Source organism: Mirounga leonina, unplaced genomic scaffold (genome assembly GCF_011800145.1).
Source record: "Mirounga leonina isolate KUSES-001 unplaced genomic scaffold, KU_Mleo_1.0 Mir_507, whole genome shotgun sequence".
NCBI classification, from domain to species: domain Eukaryota; kingdom Metazoa; phylum Chordata; class Mammalia; order Carnivora; family Phocidae; genus Mirounga; species Mirounga leonina.
This window is the reverse complement of record NW_023270789.1, coordinates 4,054,744-4,080,656: the sequence shown is the minus strand read 5'-3', so window position 1 is coordinate 4,080,656 and position 25,913 is coordinate 4,054,744. Positions and strand designations below refer to the sequence as shown.

The following is a 25,913-nucleotide window of genomic DNA, read 5'->3' as shown; positions in this document are numbered from 1 at the left end:
CTATTTCTCTTGTCCGTTACTGGTTTAGAAATGGCATGTGACCCAATTCTGGCCAATGACTCTTCAGGGTAGGTTTGCTGAAAGCTTTGGGGAAATTCTCCTTTCCTTTTAAGAGAACAATGGAAGCCAGATCCTCTCCCCCACCCCTCACCCCCGACTGGATATGAATGAGGAGATGTGACATATCAGCTCCAATCACTGGTTATCTTAAAACCAAAGTGAAGAGTCAGCTTGAGGAAAAAGCCAACACACTGAAAAGAGCACTATCTGTGATTTATCAGTCTAAAATCTGCCCTCCCTCTGCTCTTCCATTTGTACTTTTGTGTCAGGTAGTTGAGCATGGTTTCTGTTATGTGCATCTAAACGCCTCCACTTAGCTGAAAGAGATGGGCTCAGAATTTTCTGTTGCCTCCCTCACTTTTTTTAGGGCTTGCAGGGATGGGTTCATGAGAGAGCCGAGCAGAGTTTACAGGTGCTTTTTTTGCAGGAGGTGGCCTTCAACTCACTTCTGACTCACTCTCTCTGGGTTTTTGAGGCTGTGAGGAAAAGGCACCAGGCCACTCTGTGCTAGCTGGTACTCCCTCTGGTCACTAATAAAATAGTTTCTAAGGTAACTTAAGGACCAGCTTCCCAGTAGAAGACAATAGCACTGCGGAGTAGGCACTCCTTAGTTTTTTGTGAAGCCCGAGAAATCTGTCTTAGACCAGGACAGATTATCCAGCTTCTCCGTTCTTACTTTGGGATTTCACTTCCCCCTATATCTGAACCCAAACAGCTCCATGAAGGGACACTGTGCATAAATGCTTACATCCAGGAGAAATTCCACCAGGACGTCAGCTGCAAACTCGCCATCAAACTCAATCGTGCGATCACCCTTAAGAACATATAGACTTCCTTCTTCATCAAAACCTGGAAGAAACAGAGTCCCCAAGACAAGGTCATCCTGATGCAAGAAGAGCCATCCTGTGGGCTGAGGTCTGGATCAGAATCCCTGGATTACAGTGGGGTCAGGATCAGTGGGGCTAGCATTCAACTTAGGATCAGTTCCCTTGAAACTATCCCTGTAAAGGGTTCCCAAAGTACACACTTAAATTGAAATCGTCAAGAACCAACAGCTCCACCTGGACTTCAGTTTGAAAGGAAAATCTATTCTCTACCCTACCATTGCTTTAATTTTCCGAAAATACTGCCAGCCCTATTCTCCCTGCCAAAAGTTTCAATGCCCCCTGCCCACTTGACTCCTTAGCCAGGCATTCCAATCCTTCCACAACCTAACGCCAGTCCCACCCTTCACCTTCTCCCCTGGGTAGACCTGCTATCTTAATCCTCTGTGCAGCTTCCTTGCTTCTTGCCCCGGTGCCGATGTGAAAGAGTGTGTAAAGGAAAAGTCACAGATGTTCTCCTGGTTCCCCAAATTTGGAGTGACTTCTATCCCCATTCCCCCATCCTGGTCAGTTCCTTCGAGTCTCAGCTTAGAACTCATTTTTCCCAAGAAGGCCACCCTCTTGTCACTACTGCTCTTCTCTTGGCTCCATTTACAGTACTCACTGGAACAGTAAGCTCTCCAAAGGCAGAACCACTCTCCCCTTGGCACCCCAGGATCTTGCACAGAGCCTGGACACACTAGGCACCCCATAAATGTCCGTGGCTAGGATGAACGGCTTACTTTTCTATCATAGCTGAATTCTGCACATCTTCTTTTCCCCAGTTAGCTGATAATGCCACAAGGGAAGGTTCTGCATTTTTCTACCCTCCATTGCTCCTGGCGTAATACTGTGTGCTTTAACAAATGTTTGCTGGAAAACTGTGTTTCCCCCTAGGAATGCTAAATAACTGAGGCTGGCATTTAGTCCAACTGCATGGCATCCTTAATTCCTTAGACTAATTGTTTCCAAGCTCTCTAATAGCTAGAGAATGCTTTCTCCAAATGAACTCTCCTGCAAAACCTCTAGAGAAAAGGAGGCCGGCCCACTGCCTGCTGTGAAGGGCGCATGTGAAGAGCCCGGGCACACCCTGGAGCACCATTTGTAAACCCAAAGGACTGATGTACCAGGTATCCTTGAGGCCAGCAGTGACCGATCATGAAGGGCACCTTGGGAACATCAGCCGATGTCCCAGTGTTGGATTTTGCTCTAAGTGAGATCAGTTAGGAGGCTTTTGTAGTAGTTCAGGCATAGCCTGATGGAGATGAAACTCAGGCAAATGGAAGAGAGGATGAAGATGAAGGCATAGGTTCACAAAATACAACTGTCCTGTAAACTCCGAGAACCAAATAGTCCAAAAGAACCTGCCCCAATTCCTCCAGGCTGAGCTTTTGGAGAAAAGTTCATGTAGATTTTTCAAGCTCCATCCACTAGGAGAATAACCACTGGTCCATTCTTATGAAAGCTTGCCCAGCTTGTCCCCCCGCTAAATTTTTAGATCACTGGAATACTGGTGTTTTCTTCTAACTAAATTTACTGGAAATTCTCCCAAATTCAGCTTCCCATGAAAACAATAGGTTCCGGAGGAAGAGAAACAAGGCACTGAATTGCTTTTGACTAGGGAAAGAATTTAACATACTTTGTTCTCCTGCTCAAAGGGAAAACATATTCCTTAATTTGTCTCCAGGGAAAAGATACCACAGACATTCTTAATAATTCATTATCATTTTATAGTCATGACTTCTTTGTATCTAACCTAAATACAGTCTCAAAAAATTTAAATCTTAAAAAAAAAAGCTGTTCTTCTTGAATATAGAGGACAATTGTTTGTAATGCCTTAAGATAATGAACTTTCATGTACCTGATGCCACTACTAATCTTTTTTTCCCCCTGTGTTTACTACTCCAAATCCAATTAACCTTTCTTCAAAGGTCCTGTTTTATAACCTCCTGCTATTTTTAAACAGCCATTCTTCACTGGTCATGCAGAAAAGGCAAAATGGCTACTACCTGTGTGTGGGTGTTCAGAAAGCAGAGGGGCTCCCCATATTCTCTCTCCTTGGGATTTGGGGTGTGAGAGTCTTAAAGTGCACTTGCACTTAAGCATGACATAATGGACACAAGAGATCACAACATGCACTGTGCGATCACTTCACCATGCCTCATCTAAATCCTCCCCCTCACCCTCAATGATAATGCCCAGCTGGGGTTTAGCTTTACATTTAGGAACCACTGGGACCTCAGAGTCACTACTATTCATGCTATCTTGTGTTGGCTGCTTCAGCCAAGAGGTAAGGAAATAATCGGTGATGGGAGAAGAGATTTTTCTCTCCCCCAGAGAGATCACCATGGCAGTGAGATAAAGAGGCTAGGCTTTTAACCCGCTCTAGGAGCCAAAAAGAAAAGTTTGACTCTGGCGTCAGTTTCTACAATGACACAAAGCTATGTTAGATCTTTCATGTGAAATCGTTCAATTCAGGCCAATACTGCTTTCATGAAACTCTCCCCCATCCCAAGACTAAGGTGTGCAGAATCATTTCGTATTTATTTAAAAATAGTCCAGTTATCACGTATGAAGAAATGAAACTGTTTTGTTTTTTTTTTGAGAGAGAGACACATTTGTTTTTCCAGGTATACCTCAAAAAGTCCTACTTACCCAGTTTCTTGGCAAGCTTGGCTTCTTTCTTGGCATCCACCATCACAAAGCCTATATCTTTATGTTCCAGGATCTGGGCCACAAGCTGAAGGGAAAGACAAACCAGAGGGTGAGCAGACCAAGGGCAGAAAGATGGTAGAAAAATCATGGGATAATATTATGGTGTAATAACAAGAGGGTTTTCCTCCATAAGTCCTGCTAATCTGACCAATTCAAGCAGCAACAAAGGGATTCCATGCTATCCCCCAGGAGAAGGATGGTTTAGCAGAAGGCTGAGAACCAAAGAGAGAAAATGTGAGGATCAGAACTAAGATACAGGATTTGGAAGAATAAATCCACTGTACTCTGCTCTCAGGGTGGATAAACTTAGAATTGGGGGAGAGAAGAATCAAAAAGGAAGCAAAGAGTACTTGGATGACCGTGGATACATGACAAGGGGCCCAGAGCCCCTCGCTAGCCACCAACTGAACCTGGAGTCAGGTGGGGACATGAGTTCACAACGTGCCCTGTGTGGTCACTTAACCGTGCCCCATCTAAATCCTCCCTCTCATCCTTGAAAAAGCTGAGGAATGCCAGAAAAGCTGAGGAAACTGAAAACAAAGAAGACCGGTGTCCCCAATACCCAAGCACTGTTCTTGAGCTGTCCCAGCCCCTGGCCTTGTGAAGTAGTAATGTGCACTGGGTGTGTCAGTGCAGATAGACCCAAGATGGCTTCTGAAGTGTTCCCACAGCCCACTGAGAGGAAGAACTGGTGGTACATTGGAACGGAACCATTAGCCACAACGAGGAAGAGGGTGGAGCAGTGTCCTAGGTGGACTGATGGCTGGAAGCTACTCTGGGTGGACATCGGCACAGATGATGACACCAAACGCGGGATTGGCATCATGTTAACCTCCCTGAAACTCAGATCTAAGGAAGCAGGGAGGCCTAACTGACTGAGGTCTAGGTCTTGCCATTTGGTGAATGGGTGCTTAAATAAAAACAGTGGAGAACTACTAGAGAGATCATGAAATATTAATAGCACTTTTCTTTAAACTTTTTTAAAAAGGTAATTTTAGATCACCGTGCAATTCTAAGAAGTAATACAGAGATCCCTTGTACATTTCACCCAGTTTCCCCCAAAGTAACATCTTGCGAAACTGCAATACAATATCACAAACTAGACTTTGGCATTGATATGGTCAAGATACAGAACATATCCATAACCACAAGGACCCCTCATGTTAACCCTTTATAGTCATATCTGCTTGCTCCCGCCCTCATCCCCTTCTTAAAAAGATTTCTATAACCTTTTCACTTCAAGAATGTTACATAAGCTGAATCATGTAACATTTTGGGATTAGCTTCTTTCACCATCATATTTCTTTGGAGATTCATTGAGATTTTTGTGCATATCAAAAGGTCATTTATTTTTTAAATTGCTGAGTAGTATTCCCATGCTATGGAGGTACTATGGTTTGGTCAATTATTCATACATTTAAGGACATCTGGGTTGTTTAAAGTTTTTGGCTATCATGAACAAAACTGCTACAACCATTAGTGTACAGGTTTTTTGTGAAGGTTGGTTTTAATTACTCTAGGAAACATGATCAGGGGAGTGATTGCTGAGTATAGTAATTGCAGGTTTAATATTTAAAGAAACCGCCAAACTGTCTTCCTGAGTAGCTGTGCCACGTTACGTTCCCACCAGCAATGTAGTGATGAGTGATTCAGTTCTTCCACATCCTTGCCAGCATTTGGAGTTATCATTATTTTTAATTTTAGCCATTTTAACAGATGTGTAGTGATATTTCATTTTGGTTTTAATTTGCATTTCCCTAATGTCTAATGAGGCCGAACATTTTTTCATGTACTTATTTGACATCTGTATCTTCTTTTCCATGAAATTCTTGTTCAGGTTTTTGCCTCTTTACGAAATGAGTTGTTTTTTTGTTGTTGTTGTTGTTTTTAACATATAATGTATTATTTGTTTCAGGGGTACAGGTCTGTGATTCATCAGTCTTACACAATTCACAGCGCTCACCATAGCACATACCCTCCCCAATGTCTGTCACCCAGCCACCCCATCTCTTCCACCCTTCTCCCCTCCAGCAACCCTCAGTTTGTTTCCTGAGATTAAGAGTCTCTTATGGTTTGTCTCCCACTCCGTTTTCATCTTGTTTCATTTTTCCCTCCCTTCCCCTATAATCCTCTGTCTTGTTTCTCAAATTTTTCATATCAGTGAGATCATATGATACTTATCTTTCTCTGATTGACTTATTTCACTTAGCATAATACCCTCTAGTTCCATTCACATCGTTGCAAATTCCAAGATTTCATTTTTGATGGCTGCATAATATTCCATTGTAGACATATACCACATCTTCTTTATCCATTCATCTGTTGATGGACATCTAGGCTCTTTCCATAGTTTGCCTATTGTGGACATTGCTGCTATAAACATTGAGGTGCATGTGCCCCTTCAGATCCCTACATTTGTATCTTTGGGGTAAATACCCAGTAGTGCAATTGCTGGGTCATAGGGTAGCTCTATTTCCAACTTCTTGAGGAACCTTCATACTGTTTTCCAGAGTGGCTGCACCAGCTTGCATTCCCACCAACAGTGTAGGAGGGTTCCCTTTTCTCCGCATCCTCTCCAACATTTGTCGTTTCCTGACTTGTTAATTTTAGCCATTCTGACTGGTGTGAGGTGGTATCTCATTGAGGGGTTTTTTTTGTGTGTTTTTTTTTTTAAAGATTTTATTTATTTGACAGAGAGAGACATAGCAAGAACAGGAACACAAGTGGGGGGTAGTGGGAGAGGGAGAAGCAGGCTTCCCTGCAGTGCAGGGAGCCCGATGTGGGGCTCGATCCCAGGATCCTGGGATCATGACCTGAGTCGAAGGCAGACGCTTAACGACTGAGCCACCCAGGCGCCCCCTCATTGAGGTTTTGATTTGTATTCCCCTGATGCCGAGTGATGTTGAGCACTTTTTCATGTGTAAATGGGTTGCTTTTTGGTTGTTGAGTTTTGAGAGCTTTTTAATATTAGTCCTTTGTCAGAGATGTGGTTCATGAATATTTCTCTCACTCTGTAGCTTATCTTTTTATCTTCTTAATAGGGCCTTTCACAGAAGAAAGGTTTTTAATTTTGATCAAGTCCAATTTATCAGCTTCTCCATGGATTGCACCTTTAGTGTTAAGTCTAAGAACTCTTTGTTTAGCACTATATCTTGAAATTTTCTCCTAACTCATTTTCTAAAAATCTTTTGTGAAAGATTTATTTATTTATGTTAGAGAGAGAGAGTGCGTGCAGGCATGCATGAGCAAGCAGGGGCAGGGGCAGAGGGAGAGAGAGAATCCTGAAGCAGACTCTCCACTGAGTGGGGAGCCCGATGCAGGGCTCAATCCCAGGACCCTGAGATCACGACCTGAGCCAAAATCAAGAATCAGATGCTTAACCAACTGAGCCACCCAGGTGCCCTCTTTTTCTAAAATTTGTATAGTTTTAATTTTAATTTTACTTTTAAGCTCATGATCCATTTTGAGCTATATTTTGGTAAGGTGTGAGATTTATGTTGAAGTTCTTTTTTTTTTTTGTCCAGCACCACTGTTAAAAAGTATATCTCTCCTCCATTGAATTGCTTTTGCACCTTTGTCAAAGATCAGTTGACATAATTATGTGGATCTATTGCTGCTTTCTCTCTTCTGTCTGCCAATATCACATGATCTTGATTACAGTCACTATATAATAGACCTTGAAGGTGAGTAGACTGCCTCTTCCCACACAATTCTTTTTTTTTTTTTAAAGATTTTATTTTTATGTAATTTCTACACCCAACGTAGGTCTTGAACTCACAACCCTGGCATCAAGAGTTGCATGCTTCCCTGACTGAGCCAGCCAGGCACCTCCCACATGATCTTCTTTTTCAAAATAGCTTTAGCAAGTTTAGTTCCTTTGCATTTCCATATAAACTTCAGAATAATCTTGTGTATAATTACAAAAAATATTTCTAGGATTTTCACAGAAATTGCATTGAATCTTTAAATCTGTATGTTAACTTAGGGAGAGTTGACATATTTACTATGGTGTCTTCCAACTCATGAACATTTAGTTAGATCTTCTTTGACTTCTCTCATCAGCATTATGTAGTTGTTAGCATACAAGTCTTATGCATGTTTTGTTGGGTTTCTACCTAAGTATTTAAATGTTTTGAGTGATTTTAATAGTAGTGTATTTTAAATTTTGGTGTCCATGTGTTTATTGACAGTAAATAGATATATAATTGGTTTGTGCATGTTTATTTTGTATCTTGCAACCCTGCTAAACTATTATCAATTCTAAGGGGTTTCTGTCTTGTTTTTGCAGATTCCCTTGGATTTTCTATGTAGACAATTCTGTCATTTACAAATATGGATAATCTGTATGCCTTTTATTTTTTTGTGTTTCCTTATTGATTAACAAGAACTTCCAGCATTATATTGAATAAAGGTAGTAAAAGTGGACCTCTATGCTTTGTTCTCAATCTTAGGAATTTGTCTACTTTTCCTTTCAGTTCTATCAGTTTTTGTTGCACATATTTTGCCGTTCTGTTCTTTGGTGCACATACCTTTAAGATTTCTTGTTTTCTTGGTGGAGTGAGCCTGGATCTATTTGGCTCTACAGTCTGTGTTGTAAATCCCTCTGCTTCCTCTTCTGTGGTTGCTTCTCTCATTTTCTCTTCATTCCTATGTCCCCCTCCACTGTTCCCGGCATCTGTGGCTTCTTCCTTGGATTTCCTTTCTTGTTTTAACTTCTTTGAGGACTTTCTTTGTCGATTCATTCTTCCCTCCTTAACCTTCTCACATGCTCCCCATTCCCTTTCTTGCCCTCTGCTCCTAACCACCTCGGTTCCTTTAAGGCTAAGCGTATTGGTCACAGCACAGAAGCTGCTCTGTGGAGTGCCCCTGGTGACTGGGGGTGGAGGGGCAGGCAACATATGGCACCACCTGCCCCTAGGGCAGTTTTCTCTCCTTTCCTTGGATTTTGGCCGAGACTAGGGAAGGCTTAGGATGAAAGACATCATCATCAGTGTTTATGTGATGACTCATCTGAGCTTTCCTGCAATGCTTAAACAGGCCAATCTTTCTGCAAAGTCACTTGGCTTTTGTCTATTGCCTTCAATTCATTAGACAAGGTCATTTTTGAAATGTAGACATATAAGCCACTCTGCCCTACTTAGTGCTATCAAAATGTTGATTTAAATGTTCCCTTGTCTATCATCCAAAATTAATGATGGTGAGACCTAATGGCTTTGTGATATTAGTAAGTTTTCCTACTCCTGGAGCATGAGCCCCTAGCAGTGATTCCTAAACTTCAGCATGCATTTAAATCACAGGCTAAAATGGGGCTTCCTCGGGGTGCCTGGGTGGCTCAGTCATTAAGCGTCTGCCTTCAGCTCAGGTCATGATCCCAGGGTCTTGGGATTGAGCCCCGCATCGGGCTCTCTGCTCAGCAGGAAGCCTGCTTCTCCCTCTCCCACTCCCCCTGCTTGTGTTCCTGCTCTCGCTCTCTCTCTCTCTCTGTCAAATAAATAAATAAAATCTTAAAATAAAATAAAATAAAATAAACTGGGGCTTCCTGGGCCTCAGCAGCAGAAAGTAGAGAACAGAGCTGGGGTGGGGTTCCGAGATGTACGTTTTTAAAAGCTGCACTACCACACCCCATGATTCTGACACAGCAGATCTCAGGCCACATACCACGCTCTGGAAAGCACTGCTATAAATGATGGTCAGTTCATCCAAAAGTGATACAGTAGAATATTTTTCAACTGTGACCCTCAGGCCCATGCTTTGCTCTGTTGACCCCTCTACCTTAGGCATAGGAGAGAAATATTAATAATAGTGAGAATATAAGCGATGAACTCTGAGAATTAAACAGAATTTTACCCCTGACCTCTCCTAGGCCTATAGCACATTTTTTCTTGGGCTTTAGGTAGATGTAAAGGCGTGCCTCCTCTAGGCGTGGAAAGCATAGCCTCTAGTTACCTTATCCATATTTATATCTGACTTTTGAACCCATATGAGAGAGAGGTGCTATCTCAGACAAGCTCAGTCCTGTTTCTTGGGTTTCCTTTTTAACTAAGCATAGCCAGTTACTGTCCTAAAAACAGAGGGATGGACAGAGCTCACAGTCCCAGATGGGCCAGAAACCCATGCTACTAGCTGAGACCTGCCCACCTCCTCCTTGGCACCCATAGGCACAGTCCCTGCAGTGTCCTGTCACTCTCGCCTCCCACCCTGATTAGGCCAAAGCCTGCCCACTTGAGCTCTGTCATCACTCCCGTCAGCCCTAGCAAGCACCCTACATGGCCAGTGCTGGCAGCAACCCAAGAGAGAGCAGTGAGACTAGGTTGGGGGAGAACGTCTGGGGTGAAAGCCCAGGCCCTCCCGGGCTGAGTCCTGACATGACCCAGCCCCCCCCAGGACCAACAATCCCCGCCAAGCTGATGGGGCCAGCCGGACATTGTCTGCCTCTCCAACTTGACTCCATCTTGTCTCCACCTTTGCTCTGGTCCTAAATCTCCAGCTCCTATGTTCCCTTCTCCACTCTCCTGCAGCCCAGTCTCACTGCACGCTCTCAGTTGCTGCTAGCCTTGGCACTCCTGGCTGCAAAGCCAGCTCCGGGCTCATCTTTCACTCCAGCCTCCCTTCTGTGAATTCCAATAGCCCATGGCAGGGACATGGCACTCTGACACTGACTTTGCAGTCATTAGAGTCATGTATAAACCTCTTCTATACTGTCCGTCTTTCTTCCCTAAGGAGAAGGACCCCATTTTGTGCCTCTGGTCTCTCATATAGCTCCTTAGAGAGACTCAGCATACTTTGGATGAATGGATGGACTGGCCCAAGCACTTCATAAGTTCAAGGGACTTTTGAGCCAAAGTGGGAAGAGGCAATTGTCACTAATTACACTGATTAAGAGTTACAAATACAGGGGCGTCTGGGTGGCTCAGTTGGGTAAGCGACTGCCTTCAGCTCAGGTCATGATCCCAGGGTCCTGGGATCGAGCCCCGCATCAGGGTCCCTGCTCTGCGGGGAGCCTGCTTCTCCCTTTCCCATTCCCCCTGCTTGTGTTTCCTCTCTTGCTGTGTCTCTCTCTGTCAAATAAATAAATAAAATCTTAAAAAAAAAAAAGAGTTACAAATATGAGGAAGAGAAAAAAAGAGAGAGTCAATATGTCTCCTGAATTCTCAGAAAACTGGAATACTCTTTTCCGACCTGACTGCAATTTTCTCCTGTTGACTTGTAATCTTCCCCCCGCTGGTTTTGTTTGTTTGTTTGGTTGGTTACTTCTCAGATGGTCTTGTCTATTGTCCATGCCAGAGGATGAAGTTGTCACTTATTGGTTGGTACATACAGACCTGGGCACTGGTGCAGTGCTCATTCTTTCCAGAAACATTAGGATCTGCTTTGACTCTAGATGATTCTTTTGAGTACAAACCAACTTTACAAAAAAAAAAAAGTTATGCTAAGTAATATGCAAAAGTCAGTGTAAATAAGTAGATATTCATAGTATAGCCTTTCTCTCTCTCTTTTTATTGCATTATATAGGTATTTATTGCACCATTGTTATCTCTACAATGACGTAATCAAAGTAGATCTCATCTTGAAATGAATAATTGAATCCCATCTTTAAATAGTTTGACCCAGTGGTTAATAATACAATGCTGGGCATCAAAGACCTGGATTCCCAACTGGATCGCAAGTGCTGGGACTCTGCTATAAAACATGGACAATAACAATATCTATTTCAAGAAGCTGTTTTGAAGATTAAATGAGATAATGCACATAAAGTTGTTCACACAGTATTGGCATACAGTAAGTGCTTAATAAATGTTATATATTTTTTCTTAATATTATGACAGCTGGGTAAGTTTCTAGACCTTGTGCCAATTCAAAAGGACCAAAGCCTAATGTATTGGAATGGGAAGAAAACAAAACTATTCATCGAGGACCTGCTTTGATTGAGGTATGTGCCCAATAGAAGTGTGTAAGAGAGTGTCAAGGACCCTGTGATTTCATTAAGGAGGAAGCTAATGAAAAATTAACTGGTAAGTATGGAGGAAAAAAAGGTAGAAAACAAGGGTTATGGAGAATTAGAGAGAGAGAGAGAGAGCTCGTGGGCTGGGAGGTCAAATCACGCACAGCCCAGTGGGCTGTGATTAGCGTGGATTTAACTTTCATGCACTCAGAATGAAATCTAAAATCCCTAACACGGCCAACAGGGCCCCGTACCATTTGGCCTGCCTGCCTCTCTAACCTCATTTGGGGCCACTCTGCCTCTTACTTAATATACCTTCTTCAGTTCCTCAGACCATCAAGTTCTTTCCTGCCTCAGGAGGTCTTTGCATGGGGTGTCCCTGTTGGGCCGTGTCCCTAAGCCCTAGGCTGGGCACTGGCTGCAGGTGCCTGCAGGGAATGCCTGGTTCTACCCACAGAAAGGCACTGAACGCACTCTGCTTCCACATACGCCCTTCCCTCTTTCTAGGAGACCCTTTTCTCCATAAGTCTCCAACTCCGACTATCCTTGAAGGCTACACGTAAACGTCAGTTCCTCAAAAGGCATTCCCTGAACCCCAGTCTGAATCAGGTGCCTTTTGTACTCTTGTCCAAGACACCCTGTGCTCTTTCTTTACACTTTCTCAGGTCGTAAGCACACCTTGACTTATACAATCGTTTAGCTATACTTACTCATTTGATAGCTGTAAGCTCCCTGTCCATGTCTGTTTTTCTCCCCATGCTCTCCCTTTAGAGTACCTGACCAGAATGGATCTCAAAAAATATTAGTTCCTTGCCCTTAGTATGATCTGATTTGAATTGTGGAATCTATAAACAAAACAAAACTGAACTCGTAGATACAGAGAACAGATGAGTGGTTGGCAGAGGTGGTGGTGGGGTGGGTGAAATGAATGAAGGGGGTCAAAAGGTACAAACTTCCAGCTCTAAGAAAAATAAGTCCTGGGGATGTAAATACAGCATAATGGGTATAGTTAGTAATACTGTATTGTATGTCTGACAGTTGCTAAGAGAATAGATCTTAAATGTTCTCATCACACACAAAAAATTAGTAACTATGTACAGTGATGGATGTGTTAGGTAAACGTACTGTGGTGGATCATTTCACAATATACATATGCATCAAATCATTATGTTGTACACCTAAAATTAATACAATATTGTATGTCAGTTATATCTCAATAAAAGTTGTTTCACTGAGAGGCTCCTGGGTAGCTCAGTCAGTTAAGCCTCTGACTCTTGATTTCAGCTCCAGTCATGATCTCAGGGCTGTGAGATGGAGCCCCGAGTTGGGCTCTATACTGGGTGCAGAGCCTGCTTAAGATTCTCTCTCTCCCTCTGCCCCTACCACCACCTTTCTTCCTCCCTCTCTAAAATAAACAAACAAACAAACAAACAAACAAACAAATAATAAATAAATAAATTTGTTTCATTGAATATTTTCATAAAATTTAAAAAAAAGAAGATTTTGGGCACCTGGGTGGCTCAGTTGGTTAAGCAACTGCCTTCAGCTCAGGTCATGATCCTGGAGTCCCAGGATCGAGTCCTGCATCGGGCTCCCTGCTCAGTGGGGAGTCTGCTTCTCCCTCTGACCCTCCCCCCTCTCATGCTCTCTCTCTCTCTCTCTCATTCTCTCTCTCAAATAAATAAATAAAATCTTTTTTTTTAAAGAAGATTTTAAAGTCATCTGGTTACATTAACTGATGGAAATGTTATATCACTAAATTCACCTGTAAAATGAAAAAGTGATGAACACTGCCATATTTTTGTCCTGTCATTTAAATCCCAAATTCGTAGGATGAACATTCAACTCCTGATTTGCAAGAAAATCTACTTTTATAGACCCAAAACCTATCCTGAAAGTAGAATTGTTACTCTCTTTTGTCTCTGTACACTGAATGTATTACTATTTCATATTTATGTTGCACATGAAGTAGTCTGTAAATTGTAATTTTAAGGTACTATGTGCCTCTGGTAGGTACCATCTTTACAGCATGGTGTAAAAATTTTTAAATTAAGCAATTTCACATGGAAATTGAGATTTCTGGCTTTCCTTGAAAAATCAGAAGAGCTGGAGCCACACCACTACCTTGCAGTAACTAAAAACACAATTAGTTTCTCAAGGAAATGAATGAATACAAGAAGAGACTGCTTGGGAGAGGAGAGGCCCCTTAGACCTTGACCAAGGAGCAGCACATGGATAGGCAGAGGCCAGCAGCGAGGGCGTCTCAGGAAGCCAAGATGGCAGAGCGGAGGTTTAGAGATGCAGATGTGCAGGATGGGTATAGAACAGGCTGGCTTACTTGAGCAGAGAGCTTACTTGAGGGTGCTGAATGGAGTGGTGTATTTAAGGCACACGAGAAAAAGAGGGTAAAGGATTTGAGTATGAGGACGAGCGGTTCTGAGCTGGAAGTATTTGGGTAGGAGAACAATACAGCTAATTGGAGTTTGAGGAGGGTCCATCTGAGGGCATAGACCAGACAGACAGGAAGGAGACTGGAAAGGAAAGGTGACCAGTTGAGGCTGATGCCATTGTCTGAATGGAAGACGACTGGTCTCAGACTGAGGCGGCGGCAAGGGGACGGATGCAACGTGGGAGGTGATGTTACAAGTGGAGAGTCAGTCAGACTGACAACTCTTCAGTGGCTATGGAGAGAGAAGGGACGGAGACCTCACAAAAAGAGGAGGCAAGAGGAGGCCAGGAAACAGACTGAAGGACAAAACAGTGACATCAGGGGGGCATGCCAGAACCGGAGGCGAAGTTCTCAGCTTGGATTTAGATGCAATGTGTTCATGGCAATCAAAATCCAATCAAGCGCTGGAGGTGCCAACCTGGCGCTCAGGGGGAGAGGTCCCAAACGGAGCCGTGGAGGTGAAAGGTGGGGGCATAAGGGCAGGTGGCATCTTCAGGAAGGCCAGTGTGTGAGAAAACCACAGGGCGGAAGCATGCCCTGGAGGCAGGGAGGAGTGGGGGGGCAGAAATCGGAGGAGGGCAGGGAACATAGTGTGGTGACTCCAAAGGCACAGCAGGAGAGAAGCTCGAGAAGGAGCAGGTGGTCGGATCAAGTATTGCAGGGAGTCACGGACAGTGGGACCACCACGAGGTCTCTCCTTTCAGGACTGGTAAGTCACTGGTGACCTTTTAGAGAAAAGCTGGGCCAAAAGCCAAAGCCCTGGGAGTTAAGCAGTTGAGTGGGTGGCAAGGACATGTTAGAGCAGGTGTGGATCACTGGTTCAAGAAGTCTGCCCATGAAAGGCAGGAGAGAGTCATCCAGCAGCACTAGGGGGCACGTCCCAAGGGCCACGTGACCACTCTCTGGGCCTTGGGACAGCAGATGCAGACCATCAGGGGCCCCGTGTTTGTCCCTCCAAGTGCAGTCCCTTCATGGCACTCCTCAACTCCTGGAATGGACTGAAGAAAGCTACATTGGTACCACATCTCATGGTCAGAGGGAAGGTGGGGAAGGCATGGGCGGTTCCGTTAAAGGGAACTGAGTGTTGGGGGAGGGGTACCTTCTGCAGGGTCAAGAATCTGCACAAAATCGAGGACTGAGGAGCCTGGGTAAAAAATGTCACAGATCTTTGCTCAAAGTGAATGTCCCTCAGGCCGGTCATTAAAAATACCCTGGCTACAATCCTGCTTTTTCCATGTAAGCCAAGAAGCACACTGTTTTCACCCACTGTCCCTGATACCATCTGGCGACACGTCAAGTAATTCAACAACTGCGTGTCCTCCCTTGGAACTGGAGAGCTGACGTTTATCCCCAGTAATCTGTCACTTTCTGCCACCCTCGGATGAGGCCCGGGCTATGTATAGCTGGGCGTTGGCACGTGATGGTCTCATGCAAGAGGCAGGCGAGGGAGTGGAACACCTATTTTATGAGACTGGAGTAAATACTGGGGCCTCTGGAGGCTGGAATGGGTGGCCTCCAGGAGAGCTTTGGGGAAGAGGGAGACTGTTGATTGTTCCTACTGGCGCTCTTAGGCTCCGTCTTTGGTCAATGCCAGGGAAGAGACCCAAGGACCAAAGCTGTGTGTTCTTTCCACCATGTTGAGAAGCAGCGTAACAATAATAAAAATAGCACCCATTGGGTGTTTACTATACGCCAGATACTGCTCCAGTCCCTTACATGGATTATCTTATTGGATCTTCTCAAAACCCACAAAAGCAGAAGTCTGTAGATGAGGAAATGCAGGCATAGAGAGGTCAACCAACTTGCCTAAGGCCACACAGCACTTACGTAACGTAGCTGGGTTCCAGCCTGACCCTGTGGCTCCAGAGTCCAGGCTCTCATCCATTACATTCCTCTCTGTGCACCTGGGCTCAGAGAGGCCCCTGGCCAAATCCTGGCTCTGCTACTGAGACTCTGAGCAGGTCCCAACTTCTCTGATCTCAATTTTCTAATCTAAAAATGAGATCTAGGGTGCCTGGGTGGCTCAGTCGTTAAGCATCTGCCTCCAGCTCGGGTCATGATCCCAGGGTCCTGGGATCGAGCCCCACATCAGGCTCCCTGCTCAGCGAGGAGTCTGCTTCTCCCTCTCCCTCTGCCTGCCACTCCCCCTACTCGTGCTCTCTCTCGCGCGTGCTCTATCAAATAATAAATACATACATACATACATATATAAATAATCTTTAAAAATGAGATCTAATTCTTGTAGAAGTAGCATGGAAGCAAGTGCTTAGGGAATGTTTGTTCCTTCCGAATTCACTTGGGGCAACCCCGTAACACTAACCTGGTGGTTTCAGCATTACCTGGAGGGAAGCCTTGTAAAAACACAGATTCCTGGGCCCACCTCAGAGTTTTTGATTCAGCAGGTCTGCGATGGGACCCAAGCATTTGCATTTATGACAAGAAATACGTCCTTGGTGATGCTGGTCCCAGGCCCACACACTGAGACCCACTGCTTTACAACGGTCTCTAACATACAATCCCAATCTTTTATCATGTAGCATCTTGCGATGTCCAAACTGGCTGAATGAGAAAGGTCAGGTTTTTTCCTTTTCATGCTGAAAGCATTATTGCAATGGAATTTTTTTTTTTTTAAATGGCTTTGGCTGACATGGGACCAGACCGTGCCCCTTACCATTTTTCTCAGCAGAGTTCTGTGCCCGAGAGGTGGTGAAAATGTCGTCTGGCAGCCCCAAACCTGACTTCTTCTGGTAGCCCCCTCCTCAGCCTGTCTCAAGGGTCCCACAAAGTAAGTCACTACGTTCCTGGAGCCAGGGAGAGATCAGCACTTTTTTAACTAAACCTGCCATAGGTTGGTGCACCTTATCAAAAAAAAAAAAGAAAAAGAAAAGGAAAAAAAGGGGGCGCCTGGGTGGCTCAATCTGTTAAGTGTCTGCCTTTGGCTCAGGTCATGATCTCAGGGTCCTGGGATCTGGCCCCGTGTTGGGCTCCCTGCTTGGGGGGATTCTGCTTCTTCTCCCTCTGCCCCCCTCCCCAACTCATGCTCTCCCTCTCTCTCAAATAAATAAATAAAATCTTTAAAAAAAAAAAAAAAGGAAAAGAAAAAAGGCAGAGGGTGCTTCAGCTAATAGAAAGGCCTCTTCAATGTAAAACAATGACAAGACCAGGAGCTCTTGACTTGCTGCTCCCGCAGTGTGCCATGAAAAGTAGAAGGGATGCCTGTCCCTGCTTGGCTGAACTTTATGAAATGTGTGACCAGTATTTACTTTGATGGCATCCACTAATGACAACGATTTACTTTGATGGCATCCACTAATGACAACGAACCGCGGACATCCAGCGCGTGGGGCTAGCTGGAGCTTGCGACATGCTTTTGCGTACACAGGAATCTCAAGAACAGCCCTTTACTGGGCACCACACATGTGCCACTCACTTTACACATCACCTATTTTCTCTCTGTAAGACTCTGTGCTGAAGGTATTGTTACAAGGAAGCCTGGAGGAGCCAAGGGACCTGCCTGTGATCACACGCAACTGCAAGGACCGCAACCAGGTGGGTCTCACTCCAAAGCGTGTGCTTCTTTGTCAGGCAATACTGAGCATCGCATTCACTTTTTCCTGTAAATCTGGGGGATGCTCTCTGTTTCCTTCATAAATAAATCGGGAGTGTGTGGTCAGATCCGTTTGGTGTCCTGAGCCACATTGGCTGTGCGTGTCGGTGTGAAGTAGAGGCAGGTGAGCGTGTGAGGGAGTACCTGCTGGCTCGCCTGGTCTGCCCCCCTGCCCAGCACACAGCAGATGGTAAGGAGAGGCCTGCCTGGCGTGGGGCGGCAGGCATTCCTGGAACAGGCTCTGCGGGCACTCAGAAGCGGCTTTGGCCCACCCAGCCCAGCACACTGCAAGATGGCGTGCTGGCCATCTTCCTGCATGGCGGGCCAAACAGAAACAGCTTATCCGGATAAAATCACATTCAGTTGATAGAAGAGGGAGCCTCCGAGGCTCTGTGGCACAGACTCGGTACTTTGGAGGGCTGGCTTTCTTGGTGGAAGAAGTCATTTTAGATGCTAAGGCTGAGCTGTTAATGATACAAAAATCCTCTAGACCAACCAGTGAAGCTCAAACTACAAGAGAGTTGGGCTGCTGTTTTTAAAGAAAAACCGTGTGATTCTGAAACATTTTATTTCTGACTTTTTATCTTACTGCTTTACCCTATAATAGCCTTATAGTGGTGACTTTCAGGGTATGTCAGGTCTCCACTTAAAAAATGTATAACATTGGTAGAAGGTCTACCTAATGGATATCATGGCCAGACACCCTGTTTGGAATCCAGTATTAGAGTGAGAGAAGAAAGTTCCAGTGGTCTAAAAACTTCTGAATCAATAGTGTGTTTTCCATCTTGTAAAATCTCTATTAATTCTCTAGGTGGAAGGAGAATTAATCTCCTTCCATCAATTCAAGCCATGATCTTCTAATAGCACTTCTATCTTTCCACCATCTGCCCCTGGGAAGTGCACAGTAAACTCTCATCAGATATTTGGGCGGCACTTGGGCTCTAGGGAGATCTGCAGTTTCAGAGTGGGCATGGGTACACATCATCTGAGAGAGCACTGGCTCTAGGGGAGGACTCTTTCCCAAAGCCAAACCAAAATAAGCCTGACCTCATCTGATTTTACAGAGGGCAGCAGGTGCAAGTTTGGAGGTTGCCATTTTTGGGCAGTGAACAGTTGGAAGAAATACCTGAATCCTGTGTGAGTTGCTATTCTCTGCCCACGGCTCCCACATCATTCCATCTGTAGATTTACTTGACTCCAGCAAGTTCATTTTGCCTTTCTCTCTTGGGGTTTAGAAATGCAATTGTAGGGACAATTGCCAGTGCTAAATAGGTCTGAAGGCAGGGTCAGCCTTACAGAGCCCAGAGGTTTCTGCTTGTGCTGGATATATACTTGAGATTGAGTGTCCTGTGGTTTAAAAAAAATCAGTTTTAGGGGCGCCTGGGTGGCTCAGTCGTTAAGCATCTGCCTTCGGCTCGGGTCCTGATCCCAGGGTCCTGGGATCAAGCCCTACATCGGGCTCCCTGCTCCGCGGGAAGCCTGCTTCTCCCTCTCCCACTCCCCCTGCTTGTGTTCCCTCTCTCGCTGTATCTCTCTTTGTCAAATAAACAAAATCTTTAAAAAAAAAAAATCAGTTTTACCCATTTTTCAGTGGGACAAATCAAGGATGACAAAAACATCCCTGAATCTGACAGTCAACCTAATTTTATGCCTTTCCACTCAATGCTTTTTTAAATTAATTTAACTTTAAAAAGAGATCCAGGAGAAATATATTTTTGATATAGGCAATAGATTTATAATTGCTTGTCTTTCCTTCTCTCTCTTTTCATCCATCCATCCATCCATCCATCCATCCATCCATCCATCCATCCATCCAGGTTTTGCTGGATTTCTATTAAATCCTAAGTAGGTGTGAAGCATTAGCCCATTTGCTCACACTGGTCATTTCGGTACAACATAGTCCAACTGTACACTTAAATGTTGCTCAAGTGTGGGTGAAAATCCAGAATACAAATTAAAGACACTTGTCCCTTTGTAAGTTGGCACTGCTTACAAACACAAAGCAATCCCTTTCAGCTGTTCCTTGGTGTCATGGAAGGAACATGTCATTTGGAACCAAATAGATATGAGTTCAAGTCCTGATTCCTCCTCTGCCATTTTATAGCTTTGTGACTTTGGGCAATTTCTACTTAACTTTTGGGATCATTTCTTTGCATACATTGTGAAAAAATGCTGTAAGAATTAAGTAAAATAATATATATAAAGCGCCCATATTGGGTATGGTTTATGGTAAATTCATAATAAGTGCTATCTCCCTTCTCCTTCTTCTCTTCTGTTCATTTAACATTCACTCAACAAACACTGCTGAGTGCCCACCATGAGCCAGATACTAACGTAGGTGCTGGCATACAGCAATGAAGAGAACACTTTGCTTTTGCCTCTGTGGATTTTACATTCTGTAAGGGTGTCAAACAATGGGCAATGCGTCAGCCGAGCGCTATGGAGAAAAACAGAGTAGGGAAGAGAGGTTAAAAGGAGTCCTTGGAGAGTGGGCTATGGAGGTCAGGGAAATAACTTCTTTCATAAAGTGTCATTTAAGCAAAGAATTAAAGGAAGTGAGTTCTTAGCATTAATAAAAGAACATCTCTTTAGCTATAGGGAGCCATGTCATCTGCATTTTGGTTTTTTTAAAAAGATTTATTTATTTATTTGAGAGAGAAAGAGAACGAGCACATGAGCCAGGGGGAGGAGCAGAGGGAGAGGGAAGAGAGGGAGAGAGAGAATCTTTAAGCAGACTCCCCGCTGAGCTCGGAGCCCGACCCAGGCTTGATCCCAGGACCTGGAGATCATGACCTGAGACGAAACCAAGAATGAGCTGCTTAACTGACTGAACCACCTAGGCACCCCTCATCTGCATCTTGTAAGGAAGCAGGTATGAATATGTGATAGATAAATGAAAGAATGAATATTTCCCTTTGGGTGGTCATAGGGTTGTCTCACGCTATAGAACACTAGTTTGCTCTAAACAGCTTTCCCATAGTTTCCTGTCAAACACGTTAACTTAGTATCCCATATTCTCCACGGTCTCAGATTTGTCATTTCTTTGTGGAAAAGGGCAATGTGACACAGCAACCAAATAGATGGTTTTTTCCCTTCTGAAGGCGTATCCTGTACCCTGACAAAAGAAGTAGGGTAAGTCTTCCCATGGGCCCAAACATCCCCTTTTGAGGAGGTCCAAGATGTTAGTCACTAGCTGTGAGAGGGGACAGTGGGAGAATACTAAGAGGCTTGTTTGGCCCTAGAGCAGACCTGAACCCCCACAGCCCAGAACCAACTTATGCCCACAATTCAAACCAGAGGTATGCTAACAGCTCCAACACCATTTGAGAGAGTCAACAGACCAAAGATCAAGTAGTTGTAACATGATTCTGGTCATCTGGAAAATTTCTCCAGCCCAAGAGATCACAGCTGTGCTTTGCAAACTTTAACATGCCTATGAATCGCTTGGAGGATCCCATTTAAATGTAATGAGCACCCAGGTGATGCCTTTGCCCCTGCTCTGGGGTCTGCATTCTGAGCATCAAGTCTCAAGTGTCTACAAGCTTGACTGCACATGAGAATCACCCACGGAGCTTTTAAAAACTGTAGTACCTGGATTCATCCGTTACCCCATCACCAATTAAATCAGTATCTGGGGGGAGGAGACCCAGGTACCAGTATTTTTTTTTTAAGTTTGAGAGAGAGAGAGAGAGGAAGAGTGCACATGTGAATGGGGGGTGGGGGGTAGGGCAGAGGAAGTGGGAGAAAGAGAATCTCAAGCAGACTTCCCTCTGAGCAGAGTCTGATGCAGGGCTCAATCTCAGGACCCTGAGATCATGACCTGAGACAAAACCAAGAGTTGGAGGCTCAACTGACTGAGCCATGCAGGCGCACCCAGTAGCCAGTATTTTTTAAAAACTCTTGGTGATTCCAGTACAACTGAACTAGTACAACTGACCAAGAACATGGTCTGAATTTCAAGCAACAGGTGAAGAGAATTAGCATTTGATAAGCACTGGGCATATTTCAGGCTCTGGTTTAGGCATTCTACATAGATTAATCTCCTAAATAGCAATCAGCATAACAAAATAATATCTGATTCGTGTACAGCTTTTTATAATTTTATAAGAAATTTTTATTCACGTGCTTTCATTTAAGTCTTTTAACTCACTGATAGAAACTACATGACTGGTTTAATAGATGAGTGAAATGAGGTGCCTAGCCATGACTTGCTCTGGATCAAAAAGCAAGTGTAAGAGAATTTCAGGCACTCTGAGCTCCAGTCGTCTGCTTTTCCTGAGCATGGCTCCCTCATCTGAGGTTGGATATAAGAGGACGGCCATGCTCAGAAAATCCACGAGAGTCATGTCAATGACATTGGGCATACTGCAGGGTCTAAAGAGGTTGTGTCACTCACTCCCAGCCAAAGAGATTTCACTGATATGCAAATTGTTAGGAGACTAAGTTCTGAATAGAGAAGGGAGCTCAGTCTGTTAGGGACCTTGGTAGACTGGGAGCAGCAGTATCAAGAGACTTCCTTAAATAGCGACAGAACCCAGAGCCCTACATTGACCAGGATTCTGCTTCGTGATCTGCTAAGGATGGTGGAACCAGCCTCCTCACCCCCCACAGGGCCTAATGAATAATCTGTGCCAGAATCACCATTAAAAATTATTGGAAAATAATCTGCTTACCAGCACTGGAAAATTGGTGATAACAAGCTGTCTTCCTACTGGTAGACAGGCCATTTCCAATCATTTTATGTGATGATGCTGTATTCAGTATCTAAGAAGGCCTAGGAGAAAGCCGCCAGGCAGGTTGTATGTGGATGGCAGCAGCTTTTATGTGGTGAGCGGAAGTGAGACCTCCTTAAGCAGGAAGAACAGAAGGTCTCCACAGGGGGACGCTGAGGAGCAGCCTCTGACCTCGCACCTTAGCTGAGGTCTGTTGAAAAATACCAGGAGCACTGGGTCAACCTGCCATGCAACTACCAGGATGGTGTGGTTATTCCTGCAAGACCCCAGGCTGCCTGCCCATCTAAAGGACCTAGCTCATCCTAAACAACTGAAGCGGTGGTCACCGTTCACAATGAGGAAAGCACAGCTCGTTCATCATCTGTTCACTGACTCATTCATTCATGTATTCATGCTAACATGACTCAGAGTCTGGTAAGAGCACTGGATATTTGACGAATTGATATTTCTGTTCAGGGATTCACATTACTTATTTTCATGTTCTAAAACATTCCGTAACTTGCTTGAGAAGATTTCCCATGGTTTCTCCTAATCCAATAAATGCATATTGGTTACAGGTTGGCCTATTTAGTTGCTCCCATAAAACACACGTACACAGTTAATAGTACCAACTTTGAACATGAGATGTGATATAGAATGTCCAGAGATCCTACAACCAAGGTCCATGCATGTCTCCTTTCTCCTTTCCTTCTAGAGATGTTGAGGTAGCAAGACATTATTTCTATATGAGCATGAAGCTCACTAGGAAAAAGTTTTGGTCCTTTTTCCTTTCTTCTTACTCAGGCTGGAATGCTGTTTTCCTGGAAGTGGAGTGGTGCAGAGGAAAGGAAGTGGGCTTTGGACTTGGGGATAATATCTCTGTGAAGGCAGGCGGGGCAGGAAGAAGTAAAGTTCCCATACCTGGGTTGGGTGTTTAGAATGCAATTTCCAGGGAGCTCAGGTATTCCTAATGTGGATGCCATATAGCTTATGCACAGCCCGCTCAGACTCCTTCTGCCATCCAAGTACATTTCTGCCACATTGTCACACCCCCAGATCATTCATCCTGCTGTGTTTTTGACTCACAATCAGATTTTGGTCCTTGCCCATACGAATTTGATTCCATTTGCTTTTTCCACTTTCTCTATTACCAAGTTTCCTTTGAATTCAGGTTGACCTCGGGAAGCTTCCAATCCAGAGGGAGAACTTTAACATATGTCTCCGTGGAGAGAAAGAGTAGGTTAGAAGGAGCTGGAAGAAAACTGGAAGCACCCCTCAAAGACAGACTGCACTGTGACTGAGAATGTGGAAGGGGCCTAGTTCATTAATGGTGTGGGCAAAGTGGCTGAGTGTATCAAGCACAGACTCAGCAAAGCCTTGGAGATCAGAGGGAAAGCTGCACATGGGGGGCAGGCATCAAGAATCTGTGAGCACGGGCAAGTCCCCCCTGCTCTCTGGGGCTTAGCTGGCTGTGAATAAGCAACATGGCACCAGGTTACCAGTCCTAAGCTCTCTGCAAGTGGCCTGGTGTCCTCAGTCTGTAAAGTGATGGGGTTAGGCTGGGTGGTGTCTAAAATTGTCATTGCAAAGGGGAGCGCGGGCTGCAAGTTGCCAGTATTTGTCACGTACCTTCCATGTGCCTGAAGCCACGCTCTTGCCATGCTAACTCATCATCATACCACCACTGTCTCCACCTTACAAACAAGGAGCCTGAACGCAGACAGACTTCTTCCTTGGGAACTAGACCCAAGTCTATCTGATTCGGAAGCCCATGTTTTAGAGCATACCACCTCTCAAGCATTCCAACCCAAGAGAGATTGATGACGTTGGAGGACTCTCTCTGCAACACATGATAGCAGCAGTGGATTGCATTACAGTTTCAAGGGGGAAGTAGAAGCAAGAAACAAAAGAGCAAGGAGGAATCGAAATCATTGGGCAGATCCTCCTCTTGGGTCTGAGTTCTGCGATGCTAATAGAATTTGGCCACTGTGGTGTAACTCCGTGTACTGTCTTGACTGAAGCTGAAGGAAACAGCATATAAAATTGCAACTCGCTTTATAATGGTATTGACACCTCAATAGAAAACTGGGGGAAAGGCACAGAAAAATAATTCATGGGAGAAAAAAATGTAAGTGGCAGATAATTTTATGGAAAAAAATTCCATCTAGCTAAAAAAAAGTCAAAGAATTTCCATTAAAACCATACAACGGAAATCTAAACAAAGATTTTTAAAACTCTGAAAATTGTGTCAACATCCCCAAATAGGCCAATTGTCTTAAAAATATGCATGGTCGGGCGCCTGGGTGGCTCAGTCGTTAAGTGTCTGCCCTCGGCTCAGGTCATGATCCCAGGGTCCTGGGATCGAGTCCCACATTGGGCTCCCTGCTCTGCGGGAAACCTGCTTCTCCCTCTCCCACTCCCCCTGCTTGTGTTCCTGCTCTCGCTATGTCTCTCTCTGTCAAAAAAATAAAATCTTCAAAAAAAAAATATGCATGGTCATACAATGGAATGCTAGGCCAGCATTAACATTATGTTTGTCAAGAATACAAAACTCTGTAATGACACAGGAATACTCACAATATATTGGCATGAAAAAAGCAGGAAACAAAACCGTATAAATGGTACAAACCCATTGAAAAATGTATGTTTACATATAAACAGAAAATATGGGAGAGAAATCTCTCAGGACATGAACTGTGTTTCTTTCTGGATCTATTTCTATTGCCTTTCTTTTTCTTTTCCATGTACTCTGACATTTCTCAGTGAGTATGTGCTATTTTGTGGATGAAATGCCCAACCAGGAATCGGGATTACCAGCTGCTTGAGTCCTATCACTACAAAGCCACAACTCTGAAGTAAAGAGTTCAGAACAATCTAGATGGTTCTCAAAGACAACATTTCATCTGACATGTCATTCATTCAGCAAGCCTCTACAGAACACCTCCACCAAACTATGTACCCTGCATCACCCCTGGTGCCTTCCAGAGCTAGACCACACCACCCCTGGTGCCTTCTAGAGCTAGACCACACCACCTCTGGTGCCTTCCAGAGCTAGAACCCAGCCAAACTGGACAGCAGTTTGAGCTTGATGCCTCCTGGTATCATTTTATTAGCCCTTTTTCTGCCTAAGCTTTTAGTGACCTTACATTCTTTCCCTACTTCCCTTCCGCTTATCAAACCTTGTTCTTACTCAGAACTCAAACTTGGTCAGATGCAGGTACAAGTGTTTGGGAACATTTTAAAGGACTTGCCCATAGGGCCCTAACCAAGTAGGGACAAAAATCCTACCCTATAGGAATGAGGCCCTCATGGTCAAATTTTAGGAAAATTTGGTAGGGAAATACTTGAGTGCTCTTAGAATCCTTGCTCTTACAGTTCCTTCCCCAGCCGTTGCTTATTGCCTGGTGAATTCTACTCATTGTCACAAATCAGTTCTTCCTTGTCATGCCTTCCACATCTCTGCCAGAGAGCCAGGCTTTTGCTCTTTGTGCTCTCAGAGAACCTTAGTAGTCGCTCTACTATTACAATGACTCCCTTGCACTGTAGCTTTTTGTTTGCCCTTCTT

At 44.3% G+C, this 25,913-nt stretch overlaps 1 protein-coding gene across 1 annotated transcript in view; it reads right to left on the bottom strand.

The window, feature by feature from the left end:
- The window catches only part of CASQ2 (calsequestrin 2), a 63,148-nt gene that overhangs the window by 34,618 nt on the left and 2,617 nt on the right, over positions 1–25,913 (bottom strand). The window contains exons 2-3 of the mRNA XM_034990219.1: positions 3,579–3,663; positions 809–909 (exon numbers count right to left, since the gene is read on the bottom strand). Coding sequence (XP_034846110.1) covers positions 809–909; positions 3,579–3,663 — 186 coding nt within the window. The remainder of the gene's footprint in view (positions 1–808; positions 910–3,578; positions 3,664–25,913) is intronic.